The sequence below is a fragment of the Leptosomus discolor genome, chromosome 11 (genome assembly GCF_034619465.1).
Source record: "Leptosomus discolor isolate bLepDis1 chromosome 11, bLepDis1.hap2, whole genome shotgun sequence".
Classification (NCBI taxonomy): Eukaryota; Metazoa; Chordata; class Aves; order Leptosomiformes; family Leptosomidae; genus Leptosomus; species Leptosomus discolor.
In genome coordinates this window covers 23,493,419-23,518,116 of record NC_141401.1, presented here as the reverse complement: position 1 = coordinate 23,518,116, position 24,698 = coordinate 23,493,419, and the positions used below count along the sequence as shown (strand labels likewise).

At 36.3% G+C, this 24,698-nt stretch overlaps 1 protein-coding gene across 3 annotated transcripts in view; it reads left to right on the top strand.

The window, feature by feature from the left end:
* Positions 1-23,884, top strand: part of LRRC49 (leucine rich repeat containing 49) — a 53,274-nt gene extending 29,390 nt beyond the window's left edge. For 2 of the 3 annotated variants that reach the window (XM_086471529.1, XM_086471527.1), the window contains 7 exons: positions 4,930-5,013; positions 11,696-11,847; positions 14,968-15,205; positions 16,487-16,672; positions 20,643-20,752; positions 21,445-21,598; positions 23,678-23,884. In XM_086471529.1, coding sequence (XP_086327655.1) covers positions 4,930-5,013; positions 11,696-11,847; positions 14,968-15,205; positions 16,487-16,672; positions 20,643-20,752; positions 21,445-21,598; positions 23,678-23,884 — 1,131 coding nt within the window. Of the gene's footprint in view, positions 1-4,929; positions 5,014-11,695; positions 11,859-14,966; positions 15,206-16,486; positions 16,673-20,642; positions 20,753-21,444; positions 21,599-23,677 lie in introns of all 3 variants that reach the window. The other variant, XM_086471526.1, reaches the window with a different exon arrangement.
* Positions 23,885-24,698: the final 814 nt, after the last annotated feature.

The following is a 24,698-nucleotide window of genomic DNA, read 5'->3' as shown; positions in this document are numbered from 1 at the left end:
CTATAATGGTTGTTTTCCTGGGTATTGAAGCTTTTGGAATGCATTTTGCAGTCTGAACTTTTGAAAAAGTGGACCTATCCAGTGTTGCTCACAGTTTCTGTGACCTATTGTTTTTTTCCTCCAGTCTTTCATAGCAGCACGCAGATATTGTCTGCAGATATGTAATAAAATACTCAAATATGAATGAAACGTGTACATAGACCTTACTGAGAAATTATTTAACCAGGAACACTTCCTATCCATCTCTTTAAATACACTTTCTCAAAAGAATTTTCTGAGTGTGTGTATATATGTATATATTTATATATGTCTGGCTCTATATAATATATAGTGTATATATTTTTTCCTGAATGTACTGTGATTCCAAAATTGAAAGACAAACTGCATATTTTTAACAGTAAAACTTTGCTTCTTTTCATTGAGGTTTTATTGGCTTTGGATGCTTAGAGTAAGAGAGCTGTGTTTGGTTTTGATTATTTGCCTAGACATTTCTCTTCTGGTGAGGGAGTAGGTTCTGCTGCTTTATCCAGAATAGAATTCATTATCAATTCCATTACCACTGTGAAGTGTTCTGGTTTTTCAGGGGAGGATCCCAAATTTTTGTTTTTCTTTCCACTTAAAAATAAAATACTTCAGGAACTTCTAGAGTAATTCTTGTGGATTGTAATCCTCTCTCTTAAATCGTGTCTTGTGAAAATATACTAAATTAATATTAAAAGAAAAAAAAAAAAGATGTCTCATTGTCAGATATCACTTAAAGAACTATTAATCAGAAATTTTGTACTACTTGTTTTCCATGGCTATATTTCTGCTAGAAACATCCTTACATTCTTACTTCATTCTTATGTAAAATCAGCCTCTGTGATATACATAAGAAAAAGTAGTCTGCCTTCCACAGTATAAGTGAGCTGAATTTTGTGTAAAAACTGTACTGTTGAGTTTCTTTACACATTTAAGCTTTCAAGGCATATTCCAGGCCATTCTTCATATTCTCCTCTTTTTTTTCCTCTTTCTTTTTTTTTTCATTACCTAAAGTAGTTTATATTAAGTATACTATAGCTGTTCTACTCTATTGTAAAATTATTTAGATAATTTTAAGATGGATGTACAATGGAAATGAACTGCTGCATTCCTTGCGTGCTCACTTAGCATCTTTTTCTCTGTGACTTAAATGGTATTTGTTGAAAAAGAAGTTGACTGAATAATAGTAAACCAGCCATTAGGAAGAATACGTGCATTCTGCTGTGGTCTCTTTAGGATCCTTCCAGGTCTTGCTGGATGTTACCTCTGGAAAAGACTGATGACAGCGGTGGGTTTGGCCAAAACCTGTGGTGTCACGGCTCCGACAGTGCTCCCGGAGCAGCAGGGGTAGCTGTCAGTGAGGCGGCGCGCAGCTGCAGCTGTGCTACAGCTCTGCTGGCAATGTTCTGCGAGCGTGGCAGTAGCTTTCATGTGCCTTATTCTTCTTGTGTTCTGTCGCTACTGAGAATGTAAACCTGCAGTCCCAAAATCTTATTACAGCAAGTGAGACTACTGCTTCTTTAAGGAGTCTATTCCTCCCTCTTATTTATCTTTTGGTGTTTTTTTGCTGGGTTTTTGTTGGTGTGTTTTGGTTTTTTTTTTTTTTGGGTGAAAGTGGCCTCTTAGCCATTTAGTAAGTTTTTAGATGGGAAGTGGAGAACTAATAAATGGAGAAGACTTCAATATACAAGAGAATATCCAAGTCCATTTGTAATCATCTGACACTTGAGCCTTTTGGAAGACCATTCCCCTTTGTCCAGCATGGATTGGTTTCAAGCTGAAACAAAGTTATGGGCAATAGCAACAGAATAATGAGGGAGAACAAAGAAAAAGGGGGGTAGAAAGAATTTCAAAAGAGCTGGAGCTAGAAGGGATGATAGTAGAAATTAATTGTGGCAAAATTATTAAGGGCTTTGTTTTATAACTTTGCAGGTTTTGGGGGGGGGGTTGGGGGGGTTTTGTGTTTTTCAAGATTAATTGCATGCACTGTATAAGAGTAATCAAGAAATGTACACAGATTTGATTTCCATAAAAAGTAGATTTGGCTCTGATCTTTATTCAGATGTTTTCTCTATTATTTTGCCTTTTTGAATACTGAGTAAATCTAGGGTGTGTTTTCTTTTTAGGCTGAGCTAATTTCTTTTGTAAAAGAAACAGTATTTTTAAAAATGTCTATAATTAAGACAAACTCTTGATCAAGAAAAGTCTTATTCGGTTAATAAAAGACTCTTTTTGGAACATAATTTCCATTAGTTCACTTCATTCTTTGTGTACTGCACTGACTTCAGTGAGGGCAGTAGACACTTGTGTACGGAAGACAGTGTCATGAAGTATGTGTTTGTGCTGGATTAAGGGAAGGCTTTGAGATGGAAGATCTAGTAAGAAGAGATATTTGTGGAAGCTGAGAGAAAACTGCATTAGGGAACTTTACAGATGTTTGCCTTAAAGCTTGGGAAAAAAAAAGACAACTTAGATTGTTTTGAAAGGAATAACAATAATGAGGGCTAATTTCTTATAGATTAGTGTAATTCTGTTCTCTAATTCTCACTTCCCCAGTGTGAAACATAACAATACCTCAGTTAGTTTGAGCTGAGGCTATGTTGACTGGCCAGCTGTTTTCTGCCAAATAGAATGGATAATTTCTGCTTCTTTTCCCTTGGTGGGAAAACTAGTTTACATTTATCTTACTTCTACATACCAATCTTAGATAATCTAACTTCAAGGCAACAAAAGCATGTTTAGAAGTCTCAAGTTATTAAATATGTTCAGTGTGTTGAAAAGTCATTAGAGAAGATTAAAATTGTAAAAAGCTTTAGGAAGCCAAGTTAAAAAGCATAAATGTGAGGTCAGATGAAGAAAATTTAGAAAATTAAAAAAACACAAAACAACTCTAACCCACTTTCTATAGAAAGATATCACTAACGTAGTTTGCTAGTGTTTATATTTTATGACTTCAGATTTTAAGTAAACACAAACTTACATTGTTACACATAATTGGGATAAATGGCTGTCATGAGACTCATGTTTGTAGTTCTTAACATTTTGAATCGTATCTTGAGGAACAGTACATTTTTATTTTGCATTATTAATTATACATTTATATTTGTGGCATATACCTGCATGGGCTTTATTTCGTGATTTTTCAGCCTTGCCCTGAACCCTCCCATTCAGGTATTGGATTTCATTGTGTGCTATTTTGTTGTATTGGGATCTTGACGGCGTTCTATGTCTATGTGTGGTTTTATGTATTTATTGTTAATCCTTCTTTAACATGGAGTAGTGACTCTTGAGGTCCCTTCTAACCTGGATTGTTCTGTAATTCTATGACTCCAGCCCCTTAGTAATCCCCTGTTTAGGAAGAACTAAAAAGCCCAGTAGCAGAGGCAGCTGCCGACAAAACTTTGCACTCAAAAGGCCAGAACAAAAAAAGAAAAGGAAAAAAAAAAAAAGTTAGGCTTTCCAATTAGTGTTCTAGGGAAGTTCTTGCATACAGTTGGGTTAGGGAAGCTTGCTCTATCCAAAGCCTCCTGCCTTAATCTGCATTAAGGTATTCCTCTTGTTTAATATATGCATATTGGGTTAAAGTCATGGAGGAACACTTTGGCAGTTTGTTGTTTAATCACTGCTCGGATTGATGTCAAAATCCATGGTATGTCAATGGGTTTCAGGGGGGCTGTACACAGATAAGAGTAAGTTTGCTATGTGAACCTAACTTCTTACACTTTGGAAATTATTTTCTTAAAAATGTGATAGTGATGCTAAGTGTGAATTCCCTGTTTTATTTTACTTCCAGTAAGCATTCACCCATGTGCTCAGGGGTTCTTACAAGGCTTTAAACATAGCATGTTGTATTTATATAGAAATTTTGACATATCAATATGTCTTCATGGTTGATGATGGTTTCTGTTCATTTTTGTTTGTTTATTTTCCTAACACAGCTTTCTGGAAAGGGAAAGTGAAGAGGTTAGGACAGGAGCTTTCTATTTTGAGGGAAATCAAAACATTTTCCGTGTGTTCTGGGAAGATACTTTAATAGAAACACCCAAATGGCATGCAAAGTAGATCAAAATAAGTTAAAGTATGCTTCCCAAATATTTGTGTTGGAAGGACTGTACACTTTTTACTTCATAGAGAACATTTCTTTTGTTACTTGGAAAATATATGTTCTAAAAATACCGTGCTGTGAGAATGTTTAGACTTCTGTAAACAGGGAGCATTCAACCTAATATGGGTGTATCGCAGTATTAAATTGCTGTACCAGGAAAATTAAGCATCTTCACTTACATGACTTTCATTATTTAGGAATCAATGGCTTTCTTCTTGAAACTTCTTCCTGAATAGGTAATAATAATGATGAGAAATGATGTTAATGTTCTGTAGTTATCTTTGAAACTGTGCTTTTCTTCTCAACTTCTGTTGCTGATTGAGAAAAGTAAGCCTTTGGAAACAGTTTATAATAATAATCAATCTTACACTGTGATTCAAGCATAAATAGAATTCAGCTAATGCGCTATTTCTTTTCTTACAAAAGAATCCTAATTACAAAAACTACTGCAAAGATATAAAGATGTAATGCACTGTTATGTTTTTAAAATGTTCTTTTTCACTGTCATACTCACCATATGCTTTATACTTTTTCGAAGACCTGTACCACTAGTTTTAAATAGCTTTATTTTCAGTATTTGCATCTGAGTAAAAATCTATTTCTTCCATATTTCTTGATTTATAATTATCAATTTTATGGTTTAAAATAGTATTTAGAAACAGTAAAATCTTAAAATTTCATTAAAACTTGCATTTCAAATATCAACACAAAAATGTGTTAATAGTTTATCAGTAATACTTTTCAGAATCTGATTAATTCTTCCTTTTATGAGGTGGTTTTTCTTTTTTTTTTGTTTTATCCAGGAAGAAGAAAGACGTATGGCATCTATTGCAGCAAGGAAAGAAGAAGAAAGGAAGCGTGAAAGCCATAAACAGACCTTGCTTAAGGTATTTTCTGTAGTTGTTCTAAGCCTACTGTAAAGCATTTTACAGCAAAAATCTATATCCTAATAATTTTTGCTGTAGTTCTTGTGTATCCCAGTATGCCTTATCTCTTCAAACTTTTTTTTACAGCTTAAACAGTGCACTCCACAACTGAAACTCCCTTCAGTCAACTATGCAAGTTATACTTTAGTAAAAAAACCCAGTTGAATACATAAGTGTGATTTATATAAAAGGATGGCAAACTTCATTTTTACAAATACAAAGTAAATCCAGGCTAAAGTAAAGGACTTTTGAGGGATTTCAAATTCTTTGAATTTGGTCTCCCCCATTCCAGGTGAGTGCTCTATCTGCCACCATGCAGGGTGTTCTGAAGTAGTTTTTCCTTCGTTCTTTCCTGTTGAAGTTGTTCCTTTTTGTAGAAGGAGTTAAACAGTGATTAGAGCAGCAGCTAGATGCCAGCTGTTGTCTTTTTTGGAAGAACGCTTATCTACCAGCCAACCTGGCCTGGTTAATGCTTATATACATGAGATGGAATGGCTCTAACAGGGGAGACTGGAGTGCACTCCAGAATACTCTTACGGGGCTGGTGATTAAATGACCAATGTTGCTAATAGGAGACCAAAGTTCAAGGATCTAAGATTATCTGTATTCCATTTGTTGTGTGAATATTGCCATTTGTCTCCACATCATTTTTCTTTGGTAAAAAATTGCCTAAAACTGTCATCCAGTAATGGTTATACAGAAAGCTCTTTCAATTTGACAGGCAAACAAACAAAAAAATTTCATGTATCCATATTGTTGTCTAGATAAAGGGGGGGATTAGACTGAAAGTAGCTGCAGGAGGCTGTAAGAAGAGTAGCAAATGTATGTAACTCTGAAAAATAAAAAGACACAAACAGATTGTTAACAGTATTTTAAAAGACATTTTACTTATTTATTTATTGGGGTATTAAAAATCCCCAGGAACCTAAATATAAGAATGAGGGGGAAAAAAGAATGGCATATCTAGTGCCTAAGAATATATTTTGATTTCCTGTGTACTTGCATCCCTATATATTTTGATTTTCTGTAGAAACGAAAACACACACACAAAAAAAACCCTCCAAAACAAAAGTCTTAGATACAGTCTTTTTTACTTTTAAAGCAGTGTTGTAGTTTAGGTTTTGTTGTTTGGTGGGGTTTTTTTTTCTTTTTTTTTTTCTGTAAGATACTGATGTATTTAAAGGCTCTTTGGGTTTGAAGTTTTGGTGCCAGTTCTTAGTAATATAAAGAAATGGGAAATCAGTAATTACTATTCATACACAGTGTTACCTTATGCTGTTGAAAAGCTAACTGTCTCTGGACTGGAAAAAAAATACGTGTTTATTGAAAGTGTTTATTTGTAGTTCATGTTCTTAACCATTAATGTTAGATTTCATTGTAGCAGAGGGAATGTTTGTCTTGATGGCCTAGATTTATCAGTGCATTTTGCTAGTGGAAACTTCCCTTAGAAGAAAAAAAACGTAATTTCAATGTATAATGCCATCATTACTCATATTTCAACATTAATTTAATCAAGGTATCTTTCTTATCTTCAAATAGTTAAGCAGCATAGAAGCCGAACACCAAATATCTTTTGCATGATTCTGTGATTTTATATATCTTTCCTTTATTAATGTGTTCTTGTGTGTTATGATTCTGTTTTCTTTTTTTCCTGTTCAATACATTTGAATTGAAAGGAAAAAATCTGCTCATAGATACAATATCCAGTGAAAAAAATTGCGAACTACAGGATTTTCTTGGTAGTTAAATCTGAAGAAAATATTTAGTGAATCATATTCTGCAATTTTTGTTGTTGTCACTTTCCTCCAAACTTTCTTAAACTATATGCAGTGCAAATGAAATTATAAGCACTATTCAGTAGCAAACAATTGCTGTTTTGCTGTATTCACTGCATCAAAAAGGTTAATTCCTGTAATGTCATCTCTTCTTTTTCCCTTGCTGATACTTGTCTATCCTAACAGCAGAGTTTCTTCCTATCTCTTTTTCCAGGCTATTTTTTTTTTTATTGCTTAAAACCCACTTTTCTGGTAAAATTCTAGATATATTTTGAAATGTACAGAGAATGTAATTCCTTTCCAACAGAAGCTGAACTTAATATTTGCTGGAACAAGAAATAGTTCTAGCAGAATCACAGAATGGCAGGGGCTGGAAGGGACCTCTGGAGATCAGCCAGTCCCACCCCCCTGCTACAGCAGGGTCGCCTACAGCAGGCTGCACAGGATCACGTCCCGGCGGGTTTTGAATATCTCCAGAGAAGGAGACTCCACAGCCTCCATGGGCAGCCTGTCCCAGGGCTCTGCCACCCTCAAAGTAATGAAGTTTTTCCTCATGTTCAGATGGAACTTCCTGTGCCCCAGTTTGGGCCTGTTGTCCTGTTACTGGACACCACTGAAAAGAGCCTGGCCCTGTCCTCTTGACACCCACCCTTTAGATATTTATAAGCATCAATAAATTCCCTCTCAGTCTTCTCCAGGCTAAAGAGCCCCAGGCCTCTCAAGCCTTTCCTCATAAGAGAGATGCTCCAGTGCCCTAATGATCTTTGTGACCCTCCACTGGACTCTCTCCAGTAGTTCCTTGTCTTTCTTGAACTGGGGGGGCCCAGAACTGGACACAGTACCCCAGATGTGGCCTCACCAGGGCAGAGCAGAGGGGGAGGAGAACCTCCCTCGACCTGCTGGCCACACTCTTCTTAATGCACCCCAGGATGCCATTGGCCTTCTTGGCCACAAGGGCACATTGCTGGCTCATGGTCAATTTGCTGTCCACCAGGACTCCCAGGTCCCTCTCTGCAGAGCTGCTCTCCAGCAGGTCGACCCCCAGCCTGTACTGGTGTGTGGGGTTATTCCTCCCCAGGTGCAGGACCCTACACTTGTCCTTGTTGAACTTCATCAGGTTCCTCTCCACCCAACTCTCCAGCCTGTCCAGATCTCTCTGAATGGCAGCACACCCCTCTGGTGTATCAGCCACTCCTCTCAGCTTCATGTCATCAGCAAACTTGCTGAGGGTGCACTCTGTCCCTTCATCCAGGTCGCTGATATTGAACAAGACCAGACCCAGTACTGACCCCTGAGGAACAGCACTAGCCACAGGCCTCCAGCTGGACTCTGCACCGCTGATCACAACCCTCTGAGCTCTGTCCTTCAGCCGGTTCTCAATCCACCTCCCTGTCCACTCATCTATCCCACACTTCCTAAGCTTACCTGTGAGGGTGTTGTGGGAGACAGTGTTAAAAGCCTTGCTGAAGTCGAAGCAGACAACAGCCACTGCTCTCCCCTCATCTACCCAGCCAGTCATGCCATCATAGAAGACTCTCAGATTAGTCAAGCGTGATTTCCCCTTGGTGAATCCATGTTAACTACTCCCAATAACTTTCTTTTCCTCCACATGCTTAGAAATGACATCCAGAATGAGCTGTTCCATTACCTTTCCAGGAACAGAGGTGAGGCTGACTGGTCTGTAGTTTCCTCGATCCTCCTTCTTGCCCTTTTTGAAGATTGGAGTGACATTGACTTCTCTCTAGTCCTCAGGCACCTCTCCTGTCCTCCATGACCTTTCGAAGATGATGGAGAGCGGTTTAGCAATAACACCTGCCAGTTCCCTCAGCACTTGTGGGGCCCATGGATTTGTGAGTGTCCAGTTTGCCTAGAAGATCCCTAACCCAATCCTCCATGACCAAGGAAAGCCCTCCTCTCTCCAGACTTCATCTCTTACCTCCAGGGTCTGGGATTCCTGAGGGCTGGCCTTAGCAGTAAAGACTGAGGCAAAGAAGGCATTCAGCAACTCCACCTTCTCCATACCCTCCATCACCAGGGCACTGACTTCATTCAGCAGCAGGCCAACATTTTCCCTAGTCTTTCTTTTGCTGCCAAATCTTCACACTTCTAAAATTAGATTTTTGTAAAATGAATTCTTAGAAGTTTTCAACGCTCTGATGAATCCAGCATCCCACAGCTGAGGCCTAACAAAGCAGTAGAGCTGTATGGTAGTTGCGGTTGTAAGGAGACCCTTGCCCTCCAGAACAAACCGAATTTGTTAAATGTGATTGGAAGAAAATGCTGATTATTTCAACTTCCCCTGCTTTCTTTGACATGGAGCCCAGTCATCACCGAAGTCTGTAAATGTTGAGTGCTTAGTGTTCTCTAACCAGATGACATCTTAACTCTTCGGACAAACTGAATGTGCAGTAGAGTTTTGAGCTCTTCAAAACTGAAAAACTTGTAGAAGAAGAGAATTTTTGAAGTAGTTTCTGTGTGGTTTGTGTCAGTTATAGCCAACTATGGACATAGTTTTTATCAACGTTTAAAAATCTAGTAGGTCTGCCTCTGCGTTATCAGTCACTGAAACAGAGCATGGTATTTGCTCTGAGTATAATAGCTGCAGCGTGGGTGATGTGCATGTAGCTATTGAATGTTTTACTGTGATACGTTTAGATGCAGTTGTTCTTTAGTCTTAAGGAAATACCGAGGCTCCACGAATTAGCAGTCACAGGTGATGAAATGCTTGCTTTTTTGTTGATCTACTATTTTCTGTTTTTCAAAGAAATATTCATTTGCAGTGCTTTACACTTCACATCTCCAACACCGAGTACTGTGAGGAACATTGTTAGTGAACTTCGTTGCAGTGATATATACAACTCGCCCACTGTGAAAGGAGTTGTGTAAGAACATGATGGTAACTGTCACGTTTTGCTTTCATGGGTTAAACCTAGGAGCATAGTGAGTATAGGTCAAATTTAGTTTTAAATTAATTTCAAATTATAAAACTGAAAGTGTTAAATTAGGTTTACTCTGGACCCCTGCCTTTCTTCATAGACATATCAAATAAATTATCTTTTTTGTTTCCGGTTTGAAAAAAGGGGCTATAATAAAACCTTGTGCTTTGTATTGATTTTTTTTTTTTTGTCCCCCAGGCATAGAGTCTGTCTTAAAACAGAAATGTAAATGTTCCATTTAAAAACAAATAAAGCCTTTCTAGCCTTCAGGAGTTTAGGTACAGCCTTCTAAATCCTAATCAATATTATGGTGTTTTCTTCTATTTTAATCAGCCTAACAAAACATTCTAAAGGAGGCAGGAACTAATGTAATGATATTTAAAATTAAGATGTTAAGGCAGCCTTTTAACACTGCTAAGAAACTGATAAAGGTGGTTGGCTTATGCTCTCAGGAAATAATTGTTAACAGGTATTTACCTTGCCCAGGATCCTTTTAGACCAGATTTGAGATTGTTGCAACTTGAAGCTAACAAATACTTGCTGTTTCAATTCAAAATTTCATAGCATTGGAGCAGAATATTCATTAGTATACCCAAAGAGTATGCACCTTTTGTCCTTCCCGTTTAGGGGTAACATTAGTGACAAGTACACAGGCAGCCTATGAACTGCTGTTTATACTATGTAGGGCAAATTCAGGTTTGCTTTTTCCCCCTCTCTTCCAGTAGTGATGTTCTGAAGTAGATGAGAGAAATTAAAGGATTCTTAGAATATCACGTTTTTTAAATACTACTTAAGGGTGGGAAGCTTTAAATTAAGGTTGTTACTTTGTATGGACTTGAAAGCTACATTTCTGTAACAGCAGCAAGTTAGAGTATAAACTAAGAGATCATTGGTTTTGATATTCTGTTTTCTCCACATTTTGTGGATGTAAATTTGTTTTATGCTAAGCTCCTCTGTAATATTTTTCTCTCAGAAATTCTAAGTCACTGTTTGAGGTTCATTGAGAGCAGTGTGACACTGAGATGGTTGACTCCCAGAGAATTAGATATGGTTCAGAAAAAACAAATGAAGTGAAACTAACAATGAATTTACCTTTTGGTATTACGTTGTGTGGTTTTCATTGAATGTGAGTTCAGCTGCCAGTCCATGAGGTCTTACAAAGCACCTTGTTCTTTTACCTTTTAAAGTAGGCTGAATTTGGTCTATTAAATCGTTTACATCTGTATGATACAATGGAGTAATAACCTGCCTGTAGAATCGTAGGTGATTGACCTGATTTGCATGACTATACAAGAAAAGTGCTTTCGAAATACCGGTTCATTGACAAGACCTCTCTAGAATATAAAAACTACTTTGGAAAACTATTACTAAATATTTGAACTTAGATCTGTTGTAGTCCTCGTGTCTCTCACAAAGGTAACTTCAGTTTCTGTCTTTATAAAATTGACTTTTTCCGTTTTTCAGAAGATAACTTTTATCCCCCCACGCAAAGTATGCTGCAATGACTGAGACCTACAGCAGTTGTGTAATTGTCTTAGCTGAAGTGCTGGGGTCACTCTAGCAGCATGGAGGAAAGAACAAGCAGTCTGCCCTGGTTTGTGGGAGGAGTATTACAAGGAGCTCCAGACTGTCAAAATAAGACTTCTGTGGCTATCCAAACTAAATAGTTTAACTTTATTCTTTTACAAGTTGTGGATTTCCGTGTTACTTTTCTTGTTTCTATTACTGCAAATTTTGTGAAATCGTTGTTCGCTGACAGTTATGCAAAAGAGCGCTGGAATCATGCACTGATTTTAATGCATAACCACCAATCAGTTGTATCATTTCTTCAATTTAAAATGTTTTGATTAAGCAGCATATTTCTTCCAGGACAAACAAGTGTGCTGATACTGCACTGTCATAATTTATTACGTCTTTTATATCTTTTTTCAGGAGAAGAAACGGTTAACAATTTGTAATATTGCTCGTCAGTGGGAGATACAGCAGAATCGAATAGCTCTTGTGGCTTCTTTAAACCAAGATAAAGATAACGAGCCCTGTCAGATCAATGGCAGTGCTACATATGTATTTCCTGAAGAAAGCAGGTATTTTATTGGGAAATAACTTCTCGTTCATGTCTTATATGCCAGGTTACTACTTCTCACCTCTGAGATCTTACTGTATTTCATTATCAAAAATAATATATCCAAATTGATCCTGAAAACATATTTTACTTCATGATTAAACCTGTTGGCCATTAGTAATAAGTAATATATATTAAGTATTAATATAACAGCAATTCATTGACTAAAGAAGTGCAAGCTAAATTATTATGTGATTTTTGCTAAATTAGGGAGGACTTCGTATTTGCAAGAAATGTTAAATATGAATTCTTGAGCCTTCTTAAGGCTGGTCATTTCCTTGACAGCTTAAATTTTGTTCATTTCAACTGAAGGCAACAATGGGGACGTACAAGCGTTTGATACACAAACATCTTTGTGTATCAAGAGGTTTCATAAACTGTTAAATTTATGTTCTTACTTTGAACAGCAGCCTCTCTTATTGCACTGCCTTCATACCCTTTCTATTTTAACAATAAGAGTTCTTTGGCTTAGTTTTATTCCTAAGATAACTATTGTATTGTTGGTTTAAAAAGTAGTTGTATATTTTTGTGATAAATTTTGTGACTTGCTTATTTGCATCTAAAAGCTGGCCATCAGGCATTCTATATAACGTAGAAACCAAATGCTGAACTGAATGAACGACATGTGCCTGGGGATGCCTAAAACCAACTAGCACACTTTCAACCTGGCTAGCTCAGGCAAAAGCCTAAAAAAATAGTCTGCATGAATTCAGTAGCGAGAACAGCTTCCTGCTGTGCCTGATCAACGCTGGAAGTGTGAGGTACAGTCAGGAAGTCTTTGCCTCACAGACAGAACCCATCTGAGTTTCAGTCTGAGATTGAGAAAAGAAGGCTTAGGGGAGACCTTACCACCACGTTCCAGTGTTTATAGGGTGGCTACAAAGAAGATGGAGACTCCCTTTTTACAAGGAGTCACATGGAAAAGAGCAAGGGTGATGGGTACAAGTTACTCCTGGGCAGATTACGATTAGGCACAAGAGAAAAATTTTTCCCAGTGAGGTCAGCCATTGGAATAATCTCCCCAGGGAAGCAGTGGATTCCCCAACACTGGACACTAAGATTCAGCTGGACAGGGTGCTGGGCCGTCTTGTCTAGACCGTGCTTTTCCCAAGAAAGGGTGGACCAGCTGATCCTCAAAGTCCCTTCCAACCTGCTATTCTATGACTCTGAGATTCTGTGACTGGCTAGACCTGATTTTTGTCTCTAGTCAAGTGCTGCATCTTTTGAAACATGTTTAGTCACTGCTTTCTTGCCTTGTTGGTTTCCCCACAGTTTAATTTGGTGTTAGTAATCATCCCCCACAACCAAGCCAATGTAACTATGGTGGCTTAAGCATTGTCCTGTTAATGAACAGATTCTTACTGCTTGGGAAATCATGTTTTTAAGTAACATGTTAAGACTTTTTCTGTGGAGCTGTCGGAAGGATCTTGGTCTAATGCTATTTCTGCTTACGCTGGATACAGTGACTGAAGCTGATTTTTTCCTTGTAGTTTCTTGACCACAAATGTTAGGATTCTTTTGTCAAATCTACAATCATAAAATATAATGCATAAAATCTGTTTCCGTGTTCCTGTGAAAGTTTTTGTAGTTTTAAGATTTGTAGAATACATTGTAGAAATCAAAATGGTTACTCTAATGAAATAGTACATTTTGGTCATCCTGAGATGTTAACAAAATAAGCCATGTGCTTTATTTGCATACATTATAATTCTTTTATGCAAATTTCAGTGCATTTAGTTTTTTGAGTTGGAGAAAGCTTGGAATTTTTCTCTTTTTTTTCATGACTGGTTAGAGAAATGAAAGCATGGTAGCGATCTTTATCACTGGTTTTTGTTAGTTTAAAGAGATTAATGAAGATGTGGCAATGTGTGTTAAAATTAAGAAGCTGTAGATACGCTGCCATTTTTTGCCTTGAAGCCTTATTGCTCTTTTAACCCCCTTAAGTTAAAATTGACATTGATCTACTACTATGTTTTCCAATAGTGAAGAATTTCAGAAGATATTCTCAAGATGAGTGACTAAGCAATAAAATGACAGGTGAAATTCAGCATAGATAAGTAGTTACAGCTTCACATATGAAGTGATGGTCTCCCCATATTTCCAGTCAAGAATGAAATCTGGGAGTTCTGGTTGATTTTGTCAAGAAAACATCAATTGAGTAATCACTTGTAGTCAAAAAAGCAAAATATATTAAAAGTACTGGGAAGGTAGTAAAGAATAAAATAGTAACAATCATCACATAACTTTCTAAACCTGTGATTTGTGCTCATCTTGAATTCTCTGTGCACTTCAGGTAGTCAGCTGAGTGTATCATGTTGGAAGTAAGATGCAAGGAGATGAGAGTCGAGAGTACCTGGACTTACTGCTTAATTTTAAAATCACTCTTGTGAATTGGAAAGCTGACGTTATTTTAAAGAAAGGCTAAGGATTAAACAAGGATAATAAGCCATACGTTTATTCTCATTGTTAAGCAGAATAATGAATCCTAATATCCTGATCAGATATTGTGACATATGGGTTTGAGGAAGGAGTGATTCTCATGTTCAAGAATAAAAATAACTGTTCAGTACTGTGAGCGGTATTATCCTGGATTGGTTTTGACAACTGTCGGTTCTTAAAGCAATTACTCATGCCATAACTTTCACGTTTCGTATAGTAAGCAGAACGCAAAGATGACTTTGCTTGAATAAAACATTGTTTGAAGTTGGTTTTAGATATCTAAAGCAACACAAAATATCTTAAGTTAGCATTCTGAGTTAAGATTTTTAAGCAGACTTTTAAGTATGAGTGATTTCTTAATTAATTTATGCAAAAAATCCACACCCCCCCGTACAACTCAAATGCACCCAGAGCCTATCTGCCAAAGAGGTAGAACATTTGCAACGTTACTTGATGGAAGGAGGATTTTCCAGCCCTTCATGTTTTTGAATGAGATTGGGTACTGCAAATGAGCGAATGCTGAGAAGTGCAATCATATTTGACTGTTGGGCTTTGGTAAATGAAAAGACTGTCATTCAATAGAATGATGTTACTATCTCAAAATCATCTGACTTATATTACTGCATTTTTATTTCCTCCACAGGTCTCTTGACACAATATTGAGCAGTGCAGTACAAGGCTTGTCTGTTCTCGAGTCTCATTTGGTGGAAGTGGAAGGAGACACTCTTTGCTTGTATGGTGCTGGAGCGCTGGAATGCCTGGATCGAAACTGGAATGTTCAAACAGCTGGAATTATTGTCACAGTCTCCTTCATATTCATAGAATTTGATGAAATTGTTCAAGTGCTAACAAAGCTGAAGACAAAATTTCCTAATTTGGTGGTAAGAATGCCTCAGATTTCAGCTGTGTGAACAGCTGTGGAGCATGTATTCTCTAGTAGAACCTTAATTTGGCATAGTCACCCTTGAGTGCTTTCATATAAATGGATGCATTTGTGAATTATGTATTTGCTTGGTGTTACCCTATAACACTAACTTTAACTTCTTAAAAATCAAGACTTTAACTTAGGTTCTCACACAGGATGGTGTTCTCTTTTCAAACTTGTTATTATTTCTCTTAATTCCTTTGACCTAAGCTGATCATTTCTAAGTTGCAAAACTGATGTGTAAATAAAATATTGTTTTTCTACAATATTATTATGGTTCCGTGGTATCAGAGACCATTCGTGTTCTGAGTTCAAAGATCAAATAGCTGTTAAAATAAAAAGAGAGAGGTAAGACTCAAAGGAACTAGCTAGTTAAATCAGCTCATGGAATTCCTCAGTTCTTGGTGAAGCAAAACAACATGAATGAGATGTCCCTTTAGTACTTTTTTTTTTTTTTTTTTTTTTGTCTTGGACATTTGAATCTGTCATTGTGAAGCAAATGCTAAAATAGTGACAACCATGCGTAAAGCAGCTTGTTACTTAGATGATATGCCTCTTGAGTTCCCTGGTTCTTTTTAAGCTTTTGAGTATAATAGAACGTAATGGTTTAATTGGGATATATACATTTGTCTTAAGTTCCCCACAAATTTATCTGTCTCAGTGAAACAGTTGGTTCATTGTGAGGTGAGGGGAATTTGTGGGGAATAGCAGAATTTCAACTGAATATTTATCTTTACCGTCAATTTTTCCTCCTCCTTCCCCTTCCCTCAATAATGCTACTGTGTAGCCAAATATACTGTGTTCACAGGAGCACTAGCATATGGCAGGGTATGGCTTAATGCCAGCATGCTATGGCCAAAAAAGCAGAATGTTTAAAAACATGCATTGTACTTATTATTATGTGTGGATGTTGCAGTTGCTTTACTTGCAGAATTAAAATAAACATTGCTCAAGTAATATCACTGCTTTTTGTGATGTTGAAAATATTAATGCTCTTATTAAAGGCTTCATAAATTGCTTAGTAATGTTGGCATTTATAAATATATGTAATACACAAATTGGTTGATACATTGATGTGTCTTCCTACAAAGACCTTAGATGAAGTGAGCTCAGCTGCTTTGTCACATAAGACTGTTTATTTGATTTTGAAAATTGTTTAAGTGGCACAGAATAGTAATCATTGTATTCAGTCTTTATTGTTTCCTCATTCAATTTATGGTTTGACTTTTTTTTTAAGCACCTGAAGTTTAAGGAGACCAATCTTGTGATGTTGCAGCAATTCAATGCATTAGCCCAGATGCATCGCATTGAACAGTTGACAGTTGATCATCAGGGAAACCCAGTTGTCAACTTTTCTTTGTGGAAATACTATGTTCTGTTCAGACTGAACCGTTTTAATCTACAGAAGATAAATGGAGTAAAGGTAGGACAGTGTTGCTTCCTTCTTACTATTGGTCTTACAAGGTAAATGAGCATTGTTTTTAAAAAAGCGGATGAATTGTTAGTAAAATGAGCAGAACATTGTCAATGCCCTTTCAATATTAGGGTGGGAAAAAAATTTAAGTAGACTGCACCATGTAATTTCTTGTGCTGTGTATTCAACTGCACTGTGTTACAATTAGCAAAGTTGATAAGATTCTTAGGTGACATAAAAATGTTGTATTGTCTCTGATGTTCGCAATTGCAAATGGCAGTCTAAATCTATACCTGAGTGGTTGGGCTTTACCTGAAGGGAAGACTTTTTATTATTATTTCTGCATGTGTTTCTAAAAAATATTGTTTAAAATTTAAAGAAATAAAAGAACTACTCAATTTTACTTGATTTTAAGAAGCACATGTTCAAAAGAATCACAGTGCTGACATAGAATACTTCTGCAAAAATGTGCATTTGACAGACTACTTAGTAGCTTACAGAGTATGATGGTTTATATTTTTGATTGTTACAAAATATAGCTAAAATCATATTTTTTTCTTTAAGCCTATCACAGGAAAAAGTCTTTTTTTCCTTTTTTTTTCTGCTTGCTGTGTACAAGATCATTAGTGAGTCGATTTTTGTTGGTGTGTGTTTTATGTTTAAATAGAAAGTTAGGACACTATTCCTATTCTTTGTACTTTGTATTCCCTTTTATGTCAACTGAAAGTGAATTTATTCAAATGTATAAAATGGTTATTTTATACTTGACCTTTGATCATAAAGAGTGGGAATAGTTATGACGCAAGACGACGTTTGAATGTGCATTCAATTTTAAATGCTAAATTAGTTTAAGTGGTGTTATGGAAGATAATTAAAGCAAAAATAACACATAGCTTTGGTGTTTAGATCTGATATTTTAATTTGGTCATCCTCATCATCCTATGTTTTGGAACAGATATTTTACATGTTATCTGCAACAGCCATAGCATGAATGTTACGGTTTACTTGGTTTTAGTTCTGTGCAAATAATGCATATTTTTACAAAGAGCAGGAGTGGGTTAAGAGCTTACCTGAGTTAACTGTCAGAAAAAGGATGAGGAAAGATGAAGGCAAATGTGACTCACTCCAACAGCACAGTATCTTGAAAAGAAAAAAAGTGATAGTCAATAATCCCGTGAGAACTTTAAAACAACTTTGAATTTAGTATTTTACAAAAAATGACAATCAAATTTGATTTAAAAAAAAAAAGGTTGAATGCAGGTTTAAAGTTTTCCTTTTTTTACTGCATCATATTTTTAAAATCAACACTAGTGATTCAGATTAAAAGAAAATAGGAGATAAATCTTACCTGTGTGGGTGGGCTTCATGGAGAAAGAAAGAAAAAAAAGCAAATAGCACAACTATTTGAGTAGACTATTTGTTATGATCTCAAGGCCAACAAATTCAGTCTTTGAAGGAAAAATTTGAGTTTCATAGTGCTTTGTGATGAATTTAGTAAATGGATTTACATGTAGCATGGCCTGCTTTTTATGTAGGACGTATATCAAATCTTAAATATATATGACTGAAGAACACTTTTGTCCTTGACAAACTTTTTAGCCAGACCACTCTGTGAAGATGTGCCCAGAATTTTTTTCCTAGTGTCATAGCCAAGCAGAAGAAAGCGATGAACTCTGATCACTGCTTTTCATTAGTCTACAGCAGAAGCCGTGGTATCTGTCTTTGCAGATGTATATTACCTTTTCTTTTAAAATCACTGATAGAAAATCCTGTTTCAATGTCAAGAATACAACCCCCCTGAAGGGTGCTTTCTGACCTTAGATCAGCCCTAAGTAAGAGTCTCAGATGATGGAAAAGGAAATGGGCATATTCTGCTCTTATGGTTCATTTCTGTGCAATGTTTGCGAAGACTATTGTGTTGATAGCTCTGAGGTGTGTATATATAGTTGGGGAGTAAAAGCAATAGGTACTAAGTGAATTAACTAAATAAATCGCATAGCTCTAGCACTTTCGAACTTGAGCTTTCTTATACAATTTTTTTAATTTATTTTTTCCCCAACCTCCCCCTTCTATTCAAGTTACATTCTAGCCTAGAAGCTGAGTGTTAATCTGCCCCAACAGTGTTCTCTTATCAAACTATTAAATTTAGTAACTTTGAAGATGCAAATTCTCTTAATCGAGATACACTATTTGAAGTTTTTCCAAGTGATAGTAATCTCAGATTAATTAAGAATTGTCAAGGTTTGAGGTGACTAAACTCTGCAAAATGCTTTACACCAAGTGGTATGGCATACAGTGTTAACAGATGCATCACATTTACTGAATTGGTGCCTGTCTTCTGTACTTGGCAAGAAGCAGGCACAATAGAGTTGCATTTATGGGATATTACCGTTATAATCTTTTTGTGATTACTGGAGCAAGATAGAGAACATGAATTTCTGTCAACTAGAGAGTGTACTCAGCAGTGCTGTCTCTGACCTGGTCCGTATGCTTCTCTTAACATAAATAGATAAATTAAAATAACTTATTTCTCCAGCAGACCTTTCTGCCTGCAGTGGTCTTTGTTCCCCTAGCTGCCTTCTGCACTTTTTGTTTTAGACCTTGCTTCTGTTAACAGACTGTTTAGTGAGGTCGTCTCCTCTTAAGCTACTTAGCAAGACTTTCTTAATTTTAAGTGAAAATGAGTAAATCTAAACACTGAAAATGGAATTGACTTTACATTTCTAACTTCCTGACCTGTTTTCTCTGGTGAATTTCTCCCTGCATTATGCTGTTGCAGTATACTTTAGACAAGGGTAGATTCTATCATCTATAAACATTAAACAAGAATATAATAAAATTACATTAATTTGGATCAAAATTCCATTTCACTTACACATTTGAATAATGCAGAACACAAAAATGGCCTGGAAGTACTTAGTACTTAGTAAATATTGTGAGTATTGAAGTTGCATTAATAGTGGGTTGCTTTCCAAAAATATGTTCTAAAATGAACAGAAATTAAATTTGATCCAGAAGGTAAGAAGTCACTGAGTGAATTTTGCTGTCCTGTGTTGTCCAGGTCACATTTAGATGATCATAAAGTTTTCTTCTGCGCTCACTGGAAAGCCAGGAGTCTAGAAACTGTGCCAGCAAAATTTTGGCAGTTGATAGCAGTTCATAGTCTGGCCATCAGGGCAGGAGAAACACAGGCCATGGTCTCTAGACGTTATGAGCCAAGACAAACAAAACCCAATAACAACCACCACCAAAAAAATAAACCCCTTCCACCTTCTTTATACAAAATTGAAGTGTGTGAACTTAATCCTGAAAATTTTTCAACCGTTGAAAATGAGTTAGAGACATCTGTAACGTATTGTTGACACAAGAGTATGAGTGATATTTAGAGCAGTATAATGGAGGAACACTTGGTTTTGACCGTCAAAAAATGCAGAGAAAATACTCTTTTTTTTTTTTTTTTTTTCTTCTCTAAAGCCTCTTTCTATAAATCTTTCTGTATGATGCTGCCAAGATGAGAGAGACTGTAACTTACCTTTTCACATGGGTGCCCAGAATCTTTTCATTTCTCCAACATAACTTGATGTGAAATTTTCCAGTAGACCTTCTGTAAGTGCACGCAGTATGGACCAGAATTAATATGTCTGGCCTTCAGATGCTCAATGTAAGGAATTTTTAGAAAATTCCTCATTTCATTAAGACTATCATGAAGCACAGGGTAGCATGTGTATACATTAAAGTTTCTAGAATTACAGGAAATAAAACAACCACCAGTACCTCATTTGGTTTCTCTTAAAGTACATTTGAAGTGCCAGTAAAAGCAAATCTACATTTTGAAGAAATGCCTGGAACAGATCTGTGTGCAGTGTTCTGCATAACAAATTTCAGTTAATTCTCAATGTACATATGTAATGAAATATGAATATGCCAATTTTGAAACTTAAGCTTCTTTTTTCTTCCCCGTCTCCCCCTTCCCTCACAGGTTACTGAAACTGATATTGTAATGGCGGAAAGGCTCTTTGGCATTCTGGCATATGTAGCGTCTTCTGAGCTGCCACATTATCGCATGCTTTCGTTATTTGGAGAATCTAAGTAAGACACAGTGAACGGAACTGGAATTTGTCCAGAATATAGTGTTTAATTCTTTTGCACACTGTTGTGATAAATTCTTTCTATGTAAAAAGATAAAAATTTCACAAATAACATCCTACAGAAGATAAGTTCTCTGCTTGTTTCAGAATGTTAGCATTCCGTGATTCACGTAGACAGAGGTTTTCACAGAAGCTGTGTGAAATCTACTGAGTAAGATTAAAAGGCACATGCACACAAATGTACTGCTCATTTAATTCTGCAGTTGTACTGGTATGGGTGAAGATTTATGGACTGTGACGATGAAGACTGACTTTTTTTTAATGGGTATTTTACGGTGGGCGACTATAACAGTTAACAGATTTAAGAGTTGTTGTAAGAAAAAAGGTGCTTAAGAAATATTTTTAGTCTTCTATAGATACATACTTCATGACAATTTAAGCTGTAAGTCTTCCTATTTAGGAGAACCTATGCAATCAATGTCAAAAAGTCAATTGTGTAGAAGCAAATTGAGAGGCATACCTAGAGTCGTATGTATTTTGAGTAACTTGGGGATAAATCTGAAAGCTCATAAAGTACACATTCAAAGGGAGAAAAGAAAATTAACCTCACAATCACTAGAAACGTCTGTGCTTAAAAAAAAAAAAAGGTTTCCAATGATTGAAACTGTAAATATCTTCATTATCCTTTCACAGGAGGAAGCAATTCCATTATTTGCTGGAGGGAAAGGGAAAGAAATCTGGGATTGGGAGTGAGGAAAGTAGCGATAACAGAAGAAATGGAGGGGAAGGCACAACTCGAGCAACGTTGAATTACATGACAAAGGACTTGCATATGGAAAAGCTTGAGGTAAGTATATCGTTACAAAATACTTTCATCCTCGTATATAACCTTAGATTACTCCTCATGGCATTTGTCTACATATCAAGTTTCAGTTTTGCTATTGAGAGTGGTGGGTTTAATATATCACTGCTTACCGTATTTACATGTATGATCAAACATTTCATCTAACTGATTTTTGCCAGAATACTGGATAATGGTCAGTTTCTGACTACAGTGAAGTGGTTCCTGAACAGTGCCACAGTCTCAGAAATACAGTCTCGCCTAAAAGCCTTATATTCATACTGGAATGTCCCTGCACTAGTAAAATACAAGAAGTGAGCACAGTATTTTAAAAAGAAAATATGTATTGCACATGTTAGGATTTTCTAATGGAATTAGAAAGTCACAAAGTATGTCCCAAAATTAATTGGTGAAGAAAAACCTTCAGACAAGATTTGGGATCGTGCAGTATGTAGTAATACAGAGCTGTTTCCTATCTTCTAAATAAGCTCCAGGAAAATAAGTATATAGGAAATGTTTTAGGGTTAATTAATAATAAAATTGCAAGCTGGCTTGGTTCAGACAAGTGCATCAGTCACGCTTATTTTAGTTTGTGTTTCTGATCTGCTAACTCTTTTGCTTGGGCAGAAGGACATTGTTCCCAGGGAGAACATGCTTCTTTCAGCCACAGTCTCCTTTCTGAGCCATCATCATGGGTTCTAGCTGTATGCACCCTGCTTTCCATGTTTGTCCTGTTCTTTGCTTTTTGATTGTGTGGAAATATATGAATCCTCTAGCGCAAGAAATTAAGTTTCATGAATTCAGTGATTGCATTGTGATTTTGTTATGTCAGATCCATAGCCTAAAAAAAGAGACAGTGACTGCCTGAGCAGAGAGATTAAATTAAGAAAACGATTTAGTTTCAAAAGCTGTGATAGTAGCTCTTAAAACTTTGAATGGCATAGAGTAAGGCAGTGAGGCATTCCTCTTGTCCTTTACCATGGAACACTGTAATAAAATAAGCTTGGAATTTGTACGGTCCATTTCAATATATGCATTGTTTTCTCTTCCCAGTGCAGCAATTCACACCCTGTCCTTTGTTATAGCATTATGTTCGTGGCAGCAGATGTTACAGGATGTCACAAAAGAAGAGTAATACAGGCAAAAAAGACTGATTCCAGTTCCCCATCAGCACTAAACTCACATAATAAATGGGATTGAATAAGTTTATTGCTAAAGATGACAGTCTGAGTCATTGATTAATAATTTGGGTTTTTTAGATGAAACAGATGGAAAGTATTTGCTCTGCTTTATCACTCATTTAAGAAAACTTCTGTTTTGGTGGCCTGAAGCGTGACCTAACATTTTTAACAATACCATAAATCAAACTAGTTAGATGTTTAGCACTGGTATAACTTACTGTTCAAAGCTTATTGTGGCGTTTTGTAGAAACTTTGCAGAAACAGGGATTAATACAGTTTGAGTGACTAAGATGTGGAGCTAGTAGCTGCACAAAGTGGAATTTTTTTTTTTTATAAAGTTCAGTTTATGTCACTGTCTAATGTAGTACATGTTAGTAACCATGCACTTGCCAGAGACCATCAGGAACCTGGCATATACTGGCATATTTTTCTGTGACAATATGCTTAGTTCTTGTTAGGGCAGGTAGATAAACATATACTTTCCACCTGTTGTACTGTAATCATGAAAAGCTGGCAAGGGAAGGGAGAGAAGGAAGGGAAGTAGGCTGGTGCTGGATAATTTCTGTAAATTTTTACTGCTATGCCATAAGGCAACAAAAATTGTAATGCTGTTTAAAAGATATTTACATGGCTACTTAAAAGTGGAGTTCAGATAAATTAATTGATGAATATAATATGAATATTATGAATACAGTAAAATTCTGTGGCCCCACTCATAAAAGCTTGACTCAGACGTTGGACCATGCAACTTAAAAGCAACAGGAAAGAGTGTGCAATGGCCTCTTCGCCTGCTAATTGCTATGTTCTTTAATTCATTAAATTTTTGTGGTGGTTTTTTGGGTTTACTCTTGTTTAATCTTCTTTTCCTTTGTCTTATACAATGTGTAATGGCTCTCCCATGCAGGAAATCAAGGAAAGAAAAACATTTTGCCAGACATACGTCGAGAACTTAGTGAAAGAAGCAGCTGACATCAATATGAAAAATGAGTCGTTGCAGAAGCTCTGGCCTCAAATGTTCATTGAGCTTGTCAGAGATGCAGTGATAGAAATACGCAATAAAAATTCCTACATGAAACTCTGCTTGCAGCGGATCACTGATCAAAAACAGTAGAGTCAAGGCTTGTTGTCTTGCCAGCTTTTGGTTTCAGTATTCTATGGTGTTTTACAAACTTAAAACAATAGGATATAAAATTACCATCGCTATGGCATACTTCACCCCTCCCCAAAGGGATGCTTTTAAATCTTCATTAACTCTTGACAGTTTTGAAATGAAAGTTTACTTGCATACTGCTTTAACAATGCTTCCTCGGCTAAAATGATGAGATAGCATAGGAGTTACTTGGTGATTGTCGTGTTTTACTAAATTCTTGTTTGTTTTTTTCTGCTACCCTTGCTTCTGTAGTGCTACAAGATTGAATTTAAAAGAACAAATTTAGACTCTGCTTGCCTTATTTTTTTTTTACTGAACACTTTTCAGTTGTCAACTTTTTGATTGTTGCTGTTTAAAAAATATCAAGAATAGTAGCTGATTCTTTTTATGAGCAAAAGCTAATAAATTATTTTTACACCCTGAACTTGATGATTTATTATTATCATTTAGTTTGTGAGATTATGGAACACTTTTTCACATCAATGCTATCACAGTACTCAGTGTATCAACATTTAATGAGCATAATTCTCGACTGAACAAATTGCCCAAACTTGATTTCAAGTCTTTTTCATCAACTTCCTTTGTATTAGTTTGTGTGCATTATTATAGCTAAAATAAGAGTTTGAGGTATACTCACTTTTTGTTCTGTTGTAATATGTTACTATCTTTTCTTTCTCGATTACTAAAGGATTAATTTATTAGGTTTGCCAAGGTCAAATGAGCTAAAATGCATGTATTACATTTGGTAAGGAAACTGATGACTACTGTTCAGTTG